Source organism: Rhinolophus ferrumequinum, chromosome 18, assembly GCF_004115265.2.
Source record: "Rhinolophus ferrumequinum isolate MPI-CBG mRhiFer1 chromosome 18, mRhiFer1_v1.p, whole genome shotgun sequence".
NCBI classification, from domain to species: Eukaryota; Metazoa; Chordata; class Mammalia; order Chiroptera; family Rhinolophidae; genus Rhinolophus; species Rhinolophus ferrumequinum.
In genome coordinates this window covers 48,810,450-48,822,494 of record NC_046301.1, presented here as the reverse complement: position 1 = coordinate 48,822,494, position 12,045 = coordinate 48,810,450, and the positions used below count along the sequence as shown (strand labels likewise).

Genomic DNA, 12,045 nt, shown 5'->3' with positions numbered 1-12,045 from the left:
TCCGGCACTAAATCAAGTTCTTTACTTTCCAGAAGTGATGGCTAAGGAGAGGAAAGGGGAGGGTGAGATGAGAAAGACAGACAGAGCCAGAGAGAGCGAGGAAATGGGGGGGGAGAGAGGACAGTAAACCACTGTTCTATGAAGTCTCAGGAGGCAAGTGCTCAAGGTAAAAAAGAGTCCTGGAGGATCGCCGGCGGCTGCGGGAAGCATCTCGGGTTCCTTCTGTGTGTAAGTCCTTGGGGGGAAAGGCTGCCGCCGCTGCCACCGCTGCCGCCGCATTAAATAGTTATGTACATCGCAGAGTCCCAGGCCGTGGGCAGGTGGGGGAAGGGAGTCATTTCACCAGGGGCCGAGTTTTATCATCGTCGCCGCACTGGTGGGCTTTGTACTTTTTCACCTCTGCCATGTACTTTGCCCATGCATCACCTTTACTTGTTAATACCTGTGGGGTGGGGGGGCACAGGAGGTTGGGAAGGGGATGCCCGGGAGGCCAGAACTGGGATCAGGACTGTCCTGAGACAGCTGACCCACCCCCAGTGTCATCCCAGAGGTCCTAGGTTTGAGGTCAAGATATTCAGAGTCAAGTGATCTGGAGCCGTTGAAAGCCCTCCTCCCCCACCCAGTACCCACATCCAAGGCCCGGAGGCTAGACAGGGAGGGACAGGGCTCATTAGCCAGGTGCTGAGGCTGGAAAGGAAAGGCCACTTGGGCAGCCCCCCCGCACCCAACCTGCTCACCTCATCCTCCGTCTTCTGCTTCTTGGCTACTATTCCCGTCTTGAGGGCTAGTTTGTTCCCGCCTCTGCGCTTGCCCACCTGGGTGAAGGGACAGAAGACTGCAACGGTTACAGGAGCCGGGCCCGCCCTTGGCGGCGCTGAGGCCCACTACACCTTCCTAGCCCGGCCCGGTGGCCCGTCCCGACGCCGCGCCCAGCTCCGCCAGCCGGCCGACCTGCGCAGCAATCAGAGAGGAGCACACGCGACTCAGCGCCTGTCCTGGGCCCATGATGCCCAGGCAATCCTGGGCCCCCGGGGCTGCCTTCCCACGGAGTGAGAAGAACCCCCACATCCGTGGGGATGGACTCTGTCCTCACTCTCCATGCTAAATCCTCCCCCTCCCCTGGCAGTGACCATGCAGGCAGCAACATCTCCCTTTACTGAGCACTTACGGTATGCTAAGCCCTGTGCCAAATGCTTTGAATGTATCATCTCCTTTCACATTCACAGTTACCCTAAGATAGGTTATAACCATCCTCATTTTATAGATGAGGAAACATCTTCGAGAAGGTGAGGCCCCTACCCTTGGTCATCCTGGCAGCAAACAATGGAGCTGGTTCAGGGTCAGGTGGGTCCAAGCCACAGAGCAGCATCCGTAACGACTAAGCAACGCTATATCCCCTGCACCTAACTTGGCCTGGCCTGGCTTCTATAGGGTGCTCCAACAACAGCCCCTCAATGAACAAGGCTGTGACAACTACTGCTACTCCCACTCAAGGAGAGGTACTTGGCCTCTACACATTTCTTACACCATCCCAACCCAGGTACTGACATTTCCCTTTCCTCAAACAGAAGTCTCAGTCTGGACTTTCATCTTGGGCCTCCATCTTCTCCCATTGACTGAGGGCTGCAACAGTCTTCACAGGCATCATCTCCTCCCCTCAACCTGGCAGTAAGTGACCTGCCCTGCTGGGACTAGTCTCACCCATTTTTGGTGGATGATGAAACTTGACCCCCACTCCATTATTCTCGAGTCAACACTTTTTTCTTCACACCACAGGGACTTGATCTCAATACGAGACAAAGCAAGCTCAGAGTAGACCATCAATAAAGGTGCCATTTGTTTCAAGTTTCTCAATCTTGCAGTAATGACATTTTGAGATGGATCCTTCTTTGCTGGGGAATGGGGTGGGGGACAGCGAGGGCTGTCCTGTGCATTGTAGAATGTGGAGCAACATCCCTGGTCTCTACTCAGATGACAATAACACCCCACTCCCCCAGTTCTGACAACCAAAACTGCCTCCAAACTTTGCTAAATGGGGGGATCATCCCCAAATGAGAACCACTGGTTTAGCCCTTCCTATAAGCCAGGCCCCATGCTAACTAACAACTTTTCCAGGATGGCCTCACTGAACCCTCATCACATCAGAAGATGAGACAATGTCCATTTTTCCAAACAGAAAATATGAAGATAGGCCCAGATGCTCAGGAAAGCAGAGATCTTGTCTGTCATGTTCACCAGGGTATATCCAGCACCTAAGCACAATGCCCAGCACAAGGTAAGGTGCTCAATAAATGGACACTAACCGAAGGGGACTCAGGAAGTCAAGAAAATTTCCTAAGTCACACAGTAAGCGGTCTGAGTCTCTATTCCACACATCTTCGACTCCAGATTTGAATCTGCTCCCCTTCCGAATACTGGGAAATGGTCCCAGTACCCAAAGTTCGAGTACCACTAAATAGGAATCCTGGTTTCCCCAGCCTCGGCTCCCGGTTCTCGCGAGCAAGCTCCGGGGCTCTCCACGTCCACCCCCAAAACTCGCGCATCGGAAATCCAGGTTCCGCATCCTCAACGAGTGACCCGGATGGCCCCTTCATCGGGGTCGGAGGGTGGACCTGAATCCCGATCCCTTTTCTCGGGCCGATTCCCCCTGCCATGGCAGGCCCCGGCGCCCGCCCCCACCCCCGCGGCTCCTTACGAAGCTGAGCGTGGGGCCCGGGCCGCCCTTCCTCTTCGGATCCCCGGGACCCGCGGCGGCGGCGGTGGCCTGCTGGTCGGGTCGCGGCGGGCCCGGGGGCGGCTCCTCCTGCCGCTGCCGCTGCTCCTCCTCCATCTTCCGCTTGAACAGCTCGAGGAAGCTGCCGTCGTTGGCGAACAAGTTCACGCCGCCCGACACCGGGCTCGACATTTCTTCATCCCCGCTCTCGGGCGATGTCCCGGGCCCCGACTCAGCCCATCGGCTCCCGCCGCCGCCGCCCGCCGCGGGGCCCGGTGCCTCCCGGCCCGGAGGCTCCGCCCGTCTCCCTCGGGCAGCCATTTTGTCGCCAAGTGCCGCGCAAAGGACTCCGGGAAGGCCGCCTCGGCCCCGCGCTTGCCGCCGGACTTGCCGATCCCGAGCAATGCATGCCGGGAAGAACACTCTGACCCCCAAGCGCCGCGGTGGGGGCGGGGCCTGAGGGGCGGGACGAATGAGGGGTAAAACCTGACTGGCGGACCGGAGGGCCCCGCCCCGCGGACCTTTATAACCCTCTAGATTTGGGCAGGCGTTATGCGTGCAGGGTCTCCCCCGGAGTGGGACCGTCCTCTGGGGCTGTAGCCCTCACGGGACTGGAGGTGCATTAGCTTTACGGGGCTAGAACCTCCTTCTAGCACCAGGAATAATCTCAGTGAGGAGAGGTATCTCCTCTAAGGATGTGTACTCAACTGACACGTTGGAATCTAGGTCCCTAACTAAGTCTATAGAGGGTATCTAGCCTGGACCCCCCCCGGACTAGAAATGGAGGTGTCTGGGTTAGGTACCTGTCTCTGGGATGAAGCTCTCGTTTGGAAATGCGGACACCTAGCTAGCTCCGTGGAGCTGGGGTCCCCATCTGAGAATCAGGGTATTATTTTATGAGCTAGAATATTCAGAAGAAGCTTCTCAGGAGAAGGTATTTCCAAGCTGGGGTAACCCAGTTTATAGTTAAGAGTGTCCGCCAACCGCATGAGAGACCCATCTTGTATTCCTGCCCAGTGCAGAGGTTCAAACAGGGAATTCGCTGGAGTCTTCCCTTCCACAAAGATAAAAGTACTAAGAAGTTTTCGGGAATAGGGTCCCTTCGAAGACAAGAAGCGCGGTTGCAGGTCTGGTCCTTGCCCTGGTCTGCCCAGCATAGGGGTTCAGTGCGCACTGGACAAGGATCTGCAAATTTCGTCCAACCGGAGTCGTTCTCCCTGTAGCCCACTCAGCCCCGAGACAGGTTTTCAGCCAACTAATCAATTCATCTATGGTTGGTTAGCGTCAGGAGCCAGATGGATCACAGCCAATTGGATAAGAGGCGAAGGGCCTGAGAGGATGTTGTGATTCAGTTTGGAGAATAGGGGGGAAAAGATCGACAAGAAGTTGAGCCTATGGAGTCAGGCCAGGGCGGACCTGGGGTCTAACTTCAGGGCATGGACCGGGTGTTTGGCTGGTTGCTAAGGAGAGATTGGCGGCTACCAGGACCTGAGAGTGATTGGTGAAAGTAATAAAAGATGTAGCCAATGAAAAGAACGCTGCGAGACTTAGGGTCCAATCAGTGAAGGGGAGTATTCTGGAACGTACCAATATGTTAATTAGGCAGGGGGAGTCTCTGAGAAAACATAGACGAGAGATCGACAAGGTGAACCCTGGAAGAGGAGGACTTTGGAAATATAGCTTCTGTCAGCTCCTAAAAGTAATGCCATGGGGAAATTAACTCGGGTTGCTAGCCCTGATGGGGATATAACAGAGAATTTCCCCTGTTGGTACTTTGCGTGGTGCGCTCCGCTCGATCACGTGAGCCGGTTCCAAGATGGCGGCAGGGGTAGCCGGTTGGGGGGTTGAGGCAGAGGAGTTCGAGGATGCCCCTGATGTGGAGCCGCTGGAGCCCACGCTTAGCAACATCATCGAGCAGCGCAGCCTTAAGTGGATCTTCGTCGGGGGCAAGGGTGGTGTTGGCAAGACCACCTGCAGGTAAAGAGGCTGCAGCGTGGGCCGGGAAGATGGGTGGGATCTTCCCATCCCACCCATCTGGGCGAAGGGGAGGCTAGGGATCGCTCTTCGACCCCGAGCTGAGCACGGGGGTTGGGCCGGGGTCTTCCGGGTTGCACTCTCCAGAAGTTACCTGGAGCAAATGGAAGAGACCTCCTGAATGCGGGCCTGGCACCCTCTGGGAAATCATCCCCGTTGTGGTTCAAGGGCGGGACCACACTGAACCCAACGCTCGGGGGCCAGGAGAGCACTTAACTGTCCCAGTCAGCTGTGGACCAGAGTGAGCTCAAAGTATAGGGAGGGACACACGGGGGCAAACTATTCTAGTCTGAGTGAACCTTGCCATTCTATGCCCACGTGGAGATAGAAGGCAAGGGCACATGATCAGATTGTCCCAGTCAACTGGGAGGAGAGGGTGGGGTCCCTGGGGCAAATTATCCTGGACAATTGGTTTGAACCATCCTCAGTTTAGCAGGAAGTGCAGGGGACCCCTTAGCTTAGAATTGAGGAGATACAAGGGACTCCTTAACTATGCTGGCTGGACAGCTGGACCATGACTCTCTGTGCCAGGAGAGAGTAGTGAAGAAGCAAGCATCAAGCCATACTGAACCTCACCATGCTAGCCAGCTGAAGGGGTCAGTAGGTGAGGTCTGAGAGGGTACTTCTGCAAAGATTGAGACTTAATTCCACAATTAGCCATATTCTCGAGGCCCGGCCAGCTTCTGGGCCCCACATCTTTCCATGCAGACCTAGGGAGCAGAGCCTAACCCCTCACTCCTTGCCTTTTGACCTTTCCCTTGCCCAGCTGCAGCCTGGCAGTCCAGCTATCCAAGGGGCGGGAAAGTGTTCTGATCATCTCCACTGACCCAGCCCACAACATCTCGGATGCATTTGACCAGAAGTTCTCCAAGGTGCCCACCAAGGTCAAAGGCTATGACAACCTCTTCGCCATGGTGAGTGGAACAGGGCTCAGCTCCCTATTCAAGCAAAGGCCCGTTCAGGCCTTTCCTGTGAACACCTACCATCAGCGACAATGTGCTGCCCGTTCTACATCCTCTGTCTAGTTTCATTCCTTCTTCCACATACCCAGAGGGGAACAAGTGAGGAATGTTTGTGGAGCGGAAAGGAAGCCACAGTGACCAGAACTTAGCAATGAGCAAAGGGAGGGAGACGTCAGAGAGTTGTGGGACCTTATAGGCCACTGGGAGCAGTTTGGCTTTGATTCCAAGTGTAATGGGAAGCTGTTCATTTTAAGCAGGGCACTGTCATGGCCAAATTAATTTTTCAAGAAGTTCCCTGTGGCTGCCATGTGGGGTTTGAATTGTAAGTCGAGGATGGCAGCAAGGAGCCTAGGGCAGTGACTAGGCAAGAGATGATGACAGCTGGAACTCGGGTGTGGGGCAGAATGTTGGGGGAGACATGGTTAAGTTTGGGATGTATTTTGGAAGTATAGCAATATGACTGCTTGGTTGCGATGGGTGAAGGAAAAAAATGGATTAAGTACGTCTCTCAATTGGCTCCTGAGCATCAGGGATGGGGGAGACTAGGAGAGAAGCAGGTTTAGAAGGGACAAATCAGGAATTCTGTTTTGACCATGGTGAATCCAAGGTTTCCACTGGACATCAAGTGGACACAGCAGGATAGTGGCCTTTGGCATTGATTTGGAAGTCATTGTCCCAAAGGTGGTATTTAAAGCTGTGAGTGGAGGAGAATGTGAGAGAACAGAGAGGCCCAGAAACAACCTGAGGTCACATCATCATTTAGGGTCCAGCAATGCAGGAACCACCACTGAAGTGAGAGAAAAGCCAGAGGGTGTGGGCTCCTAAGCTCCAGAGGACAAAGGACTTGGGCAGGAAGAGGTTGTCGGCTCCAGTAGGCGCATCAGTTTTAGAGAGACCACCCTAGAAGTGGGGGCAAAAGCCTGCCTGGAGTGGGTGAGCTGAGGAGGTGGAGACAGGGATTGGGGCCCGCCATGATAGGGGCTAAGAAATGGGGCCATCACTGGAGGGATATGGGAGAAGAGTTATGGAAGGCTTTTTTTTTTTTTTTTTTTAACTTTTTAAATTGATTTTAAGTGTGTTTTTCCAGGACCCATCAGCTCCAAGTCAAGTAGTTGTTTCAATCTAGTTGTGGAGGGCACAGCTCACAGTGCCCCATGTGGGGATCGAACCAGCAACCTTGTTAAGAGCACCGCGCTCTAACCAACTGAGCTAACCGGCTGCCCCCTGGAAGGCTTTTTTGAGAAAAGAGATGCTAGAGCATGATTTTTTTGCTAACACAAATGCTCCAATAGGGAGGGATAGGTAATGTTGCAGGAGGGAGCCGGGATGCTGGCAGAGGATGGTCCTCAGGTGGGCATGAGCTCCATCCAGCACACAGACCCAGGACTTGGACTACGCCAGGGCCAGGGACTCAAAGGCAAGGCCAGGGGTATGGAGTATTTCCGGGGGGCGGGGGGGGTGGCGATGAGGGTATTGGCAGCCAGCGGCTTTCTTTCTCACTGAGGCACAGATGAGGCACAGATCTCAGCAGGGAGCAAGAAGCGAATGGGGCAGAAGGGCTTTGAGGAAGGATAAGATGTGACATCAACACTCCCAAGGGTGGATTGTCTGGCCGTCAAATGCCTGTTGGAGATTTGTGATCAGGAATACGGAGCAAGGTGGAAGTCATTCGTCAGGCGTGTTCCCCTGCTACTCACCTCAGTGCAGTCATACCAGAGAGCCAGGATGGGGATTTTTGCAAAACACAGAAGGAAAGAGGAGTGTTTGCTGAGACAGCCTATGGAGCCCAGGCTGGATAAGGGTGCCAGCCAAGAGGGACACCAACAGTGAACTAGGGGGATGAGGTGGCCCAAAGAGGTTTAAATAACTGAGGCAGGAGGTGAGGAGGCCCGGGTCAGAGTGGGGTACGTGAGCTTACAGGTGGCCAGTGACTAGGAGTAACCCATCAAGGGTGTGACGGTGAGGGTGATGGGTGAGGTGATGGGTGGGCAAGCTCTCTGCAGGGAAATGACCTCTTAGGCCAGTGAGTTGGCTTCACGGGGGGACCCATGAAGTCACCAAGAAGAGGTGACACAGGCAGAGGATAGAGAAGGAGGCATCAAGTCCAAGACTGACCAGGGAGCCCAGGAATGCTCATCCCATTGTGAATTCCACGTCCCTGTTGAGGACCTGCTGTGTGCCAGACAGTTCCTGGTGCCCTCGTACGGCTGACATTCTGGTTGGGGAGACATGAGAAATGTGATAAGTAAATCATGTGAAAAGAGGCTGGATGTTAAGGAGAAAAGAAGGTGGGACGGGAGGCTGCTGCTGTGCTGTCAGATGGGATGGTGAGGGAAGACTCACATTAGAGGAATGATCTGAAAGCAGTCGGGGTCTGGCGGGGGATCTCGCCAATGAAAGCTCTACAGAGGCTTTGGCTTCCCTCTGGGGACACTGATCCACCCGTTTGTGAAATAGTTTGATCCTTTGTGCAATCCCGGAGACCTTTAGTGTCTGAGGGAGGGCCATGTCACCTTGGGGGTCTCCCCAGCTGGGACCTGATGCAGGACTGAGGTTTGGGCCCTCCGTGGTGTCCCCTGGCCTGGAGCCCGCCGGGATGAGAAGGCATCTGCAGGAGCAGCAGCAGCCTGAGTCTCAAACCCTCGGTTCCTCCAGGAGATCGATCCCAGCCTGGGCGTGGCAGAGCTGCCTGATGAGTTCTTCGAGGAGGACAACATGCTGAGCATGGGCAAGAAGATGATGCAGGAAGCCATGAGCGCCTTCCCAGGCATCGATGAGGCCATGAGCTATGCAGAGGTCATGAGGTCAGGCACGGTGGGCTGGTGCTGCCTGGGGCTGGGGTGGAAGAGAGGGCAAAACGGGCCTGACCCTCATCTCCCTGCAGGCTGGTGAAGGGCATGAACTTCTCGGTCGTGGTGTTTGACACGGCGCCCACGGGCCACACGCTGAGGCTGCTCAACTTCCCCACCATCGTGGAGCGGGGCCTAGGCCGCCTCATGCAGATCAAGAACCAGATCAGCCCCTTCATCTCACAGGCAGGCAGGGCCCCAGGGCATCCAGGCATCCCCTAAGTGGGAGCCAGTCCCCAGGTTCCCAGATGTGCAATGACAAAGGCCTTTCCCACACACAACCCCTCTGGGTCCACGCTTCCCAATGGGTGGGATGGATCTTCACTATGGGGGGACTGTCCCCCTACTCCAGAGGACTTGATGTCCCTACTCCCGCCCACTGAGTGCCCAGAGAGAACTTGAAAGCACATATTCCAGACCCAGGCAGCCTGGGTTCAAATGCTCTGCACTCTGGTAGGACAGTTATGTGACCTCAGTCAAGTCCTTTCATCTCTCCCAGCCTCGCCTTCCGTGACCATCACATGGAGAGCATGCGAGTGCCCCCATGGGTTATTAGCATGACAGTGTGACGACCTTAGTGACAAACACACTTCTACACACATCCCACACCACTGGTGGTAGGTGTGGTCCTCTCTGGGGACCTGTAGTCACATTTGTGGAGCACTTACTGTGTACCAGGCACTGTTCTGAACACATGATGTGTCAGCTCATCTGGCACACCCGCTCTTGGAGGTGAGGTCTACACATGGGGACACTGAGACTCCGGGAGGTCAAGCCACCTGGCCACAGCCCCCCGGAAGAGGCAGAGCTGGGATTTGACCCCTGTGGGCTGCTCAAGGGCCCATGCCTTTAACCACTGGGAGGTGTCCGGAGCCATCCCCCTGGGTGTTTAGCAAGCCCCCAACCCAGGAGATGTACGGGCCCAGGGAAGTCACAAACCCTCCCATTTCCTCCCCACCAGATGTGTAACATGCTGGGCCTCGGGGACATGAACGCAGACCAGCTGGCCTCCAAGCTGGAGGAGACACTCCCCGTCATCCGCTCCGTCAGCGAGCAGTTCAAGGACCCTGTGAGTCACGGTACAGGGGGGCAATGAGAAGCTCGGGTTGGGGACAGGGCCAGCACCTGGCCCTCACTGTTCTTTCTCGCACCCTGCAGGAGCAGACAACTTTCATCTGCGTGTGCATCGCCGAGTTCCTGTCCCTGTACGAGACAGAGCGGCTCATCCAGGAGTTGGCCAAGTGCAAGATCGACACGCACAACATCATCGTCAACCAGCTCGTCTTCCCAGACCCTGAGAAGCCCTGCAAGATGTGTGAGGCCCGCCACAAGATCCAGGCCAAGTACCTGGACCAGGTGCGCACCTATCCAGCCCTCACACTCTGATCCTGGAAGTGGGAGCCTGGCCCAGCCTAGCCACAGCACTGCCAGCCATTTACTCTATGCTCTGACCCTTTGCTCCATCCGCACCCCAACCTCCTGCCCTTCAGCCCTACTTCAGACCCTTCCCCCTAATTCTGGCCCTCAAGGACTGGCTGGCCTGGCCCCGGGTATCTCTGACCCTGGGCAGCGGGAGGTCTGGCTCAGGGATCTCAGACCTCACTGGCACTGCCCCTACCTGTGACCTGTGAAGCCTCTGACCCCAGAAGGCCCCCATCCTGACCCCTTCCATCTACCCACATTCTGTTCCTGCCCTGCGGCTCCCTGACTGCTTCCCTCTGTTCCCGGCCGCAGATGGAGGACCTGTACGAAGACTTCCACATTGTGAAGCTGCCTCTGCTACCCCACGAGGTGCGGGGGGCAGACAAGGTCAACACCTTCTCCGCTCTCCTCCTGGAGCCCTACAAGCCACCCAGCACCCAGTAGCACCGCTGCCAGTCCCAGCTGCTACCATTTCATATCCATCCTCCACTGTACCGGGGCAGAGTTTGCACAAAGTACCCCCATAATACAGGGGGAGCCACGTGGGAGGCGGGGAGGGGATCTTTTCCCCCTGGTGGGGTTGGGGAGGCTGTAGCTGCCCCCTACCTCTCCCTGCCTCTCGATCCTCAATAAAATGATCTTAAACCACTGTGGGTATTGATACAGGGAGTTTGGGAGTCAGCACCTCCATATACAATTGCACAGGTTGTGCACTGCGCAAAGATGGCACATCTAGAGAGGCGCAGTTAAAACAAACCTAACAGGTGTGTTTATTATGGCAATTTTGGAAAGTGGGTGGCTTCAGTAAGGGGATGTTTTCTCTCGCTCTATGAGTAGGGGTGTCCTTGCTGGAGTGGAAGAGCATCTGCCAACTTCCTTTGAGACTCAGAGCGTGGGAACCAGGAGACCCCTTGGAGAGCCCGAGCAGATTAGGCCTGGCAGCTGACCCAACACTACCTGCTGTTTGGTTTGGAAATTAGGAGGCACCCTGGGCAGAGGCTGGGCCAGCCAGACGGGATTAACAGTCTCCACCCCCCAATTCCTGTCCCTTTGGGATGGCATCAGCTCCTCCCAACACAGGGCTTCAACTGGGAACAGGATGGCAGAGGAATCCCTGAAGTCCTGGCTCCAGAACGGTCTCACTGAGTGGCCTCATGTTTCCTGTAGTTTGAGCTTCATTCCAAAAATGGAGACAGTATGGCCATTCACAGAACCATCGTACAAATTCACCTGAACCTGGAAGGGTCAGCCTGGAAAGGCACCTAGTGGGCCCCCTTACCCGCTTCACTCCTCCCTGGACAGCCACCTTCATTTTCACCTGAGAGACCCAGAACTGGGATGACCCTGGGCGTTTGCAGATTCCAAGCCAGCGCTGGTTTGGGGGAGGTGGGGGTGGGGTAGACAAGAGGTACTTGAGGACACGCATGAGTCAGGAAGTGGTGTTCAAACTGCACACCCAGGGGCTGGGCGTGTCAGGGTGTGTGTGCGTGTAAGGGGAACCCAGCCACAAGCCCAAACGTGTCCCCTGACTCAATGCATTGAGTTTGTGCATGCGAGTGTGGGCATGTCAGGGTGGCACTTGTAAACAAACACGGTGGTGCAGCCAGTGGCAAAGACCCCAGGCTCCCAGCCAGACTTCCTGTGTTCAAGTCCCAGCTGTGCCATGAAAGGGCTGTGTCATCTGAGCCTGTTTCCCTACCTGGATAGCAAGAATGACGAACACCAACTTCATAAGCCTGTTTGTAAGGACTCAGTGACGTGAGATAAGTAACGCCTTTACAACACTCCTTGGCATGTACCCGCCAAGGAGTGTTTGTTATTATTCACTGTTAACAATTATTAAGCATGTGAACTAGCCTGGGCAACCTGCCCCTACCCCATCGGGGGTCCAGCAGTCAGAAGTGCCTGTGGGGACACGGTGAGCTGGGGGAGGGATAATGAGAGGAAGAAAGAGCTGGCTGCAGTGTGTATAAAGATACATCCTGGGGAGTGAGGACCCCTGGTCGGAACAGAGCCCCATCACCTTGAAGCCTGTCCCCTCCCAGGGCCCAGAGCTAGCAGTGCC

General features: G+C 55.6%; 2 protein-coding genes across 3 annotated transcripts; one reads left to right on the top strand and one right to left on the bottom strand.

The window, feature by feature from the left end:
* Window positions 1-3,116, bottom strand: TRIR (telomerase RNA component interacting RNase). Of its 2 annotated transcripts, XM_033135316.1 has the most exons (3): window positions 2,696-3,116; window positions 738-815; window positions 1-442 (listed from the first exon to the last, which is right to left on the bottom strand). In XM_033135316.1, the coding sequence occupies exons 1-3, from the start codon at window positions 3,032-3,034 to the stop codon at window positions 335-337; spliced, it is 525 nt and encodes a 174-aa protein (XP_032991207.1). In that variant the 5' UTR covers window positions 3,035-3,116; the 3' UTR covers window positions 1-334. The 2 variants fall into 2 exon arrangements, with proteins under 2 accessions (XP_032991207.1, XP_032991208.1); XM_033135317.1 differs by lacking the exon at window positions 1-442 and having other exon boundaries at window positions 739-815; window positions 2,719-3,116.
* Window positions 3,117-4,500: 1,384 nt separating this feature from the next.
* Window positions 4,501-10,626, top strand: GET3 (guided entry of tail-anchored proteins factor 3, ATPase). Its single transcript, XM_033133414.1, has 7 exons — window positions 4,501-4,690; window positions 5,514-5,661; window positions 8,365-8,513; window positions 8,594-8,744; window positions 9,520-9,627; window positions 9,717-9,914; window positions 10,293-10,626. The coding sequence occupies exons 1-7, from the start codon at window positions 4,530-4,532 to the stop codon at window positions 10,422-10,424; spliced, it is 1,047 nt and encodes a 348-aa protein (XP_032989305.1). The 5' UTR covers window positions 4,501-4,529; the 3' UTR covers window positions 10,425-10,626.
* The last annotated feature ends 1,419 nt before the right edge of the window (window positions 10,627-12,045 follow it).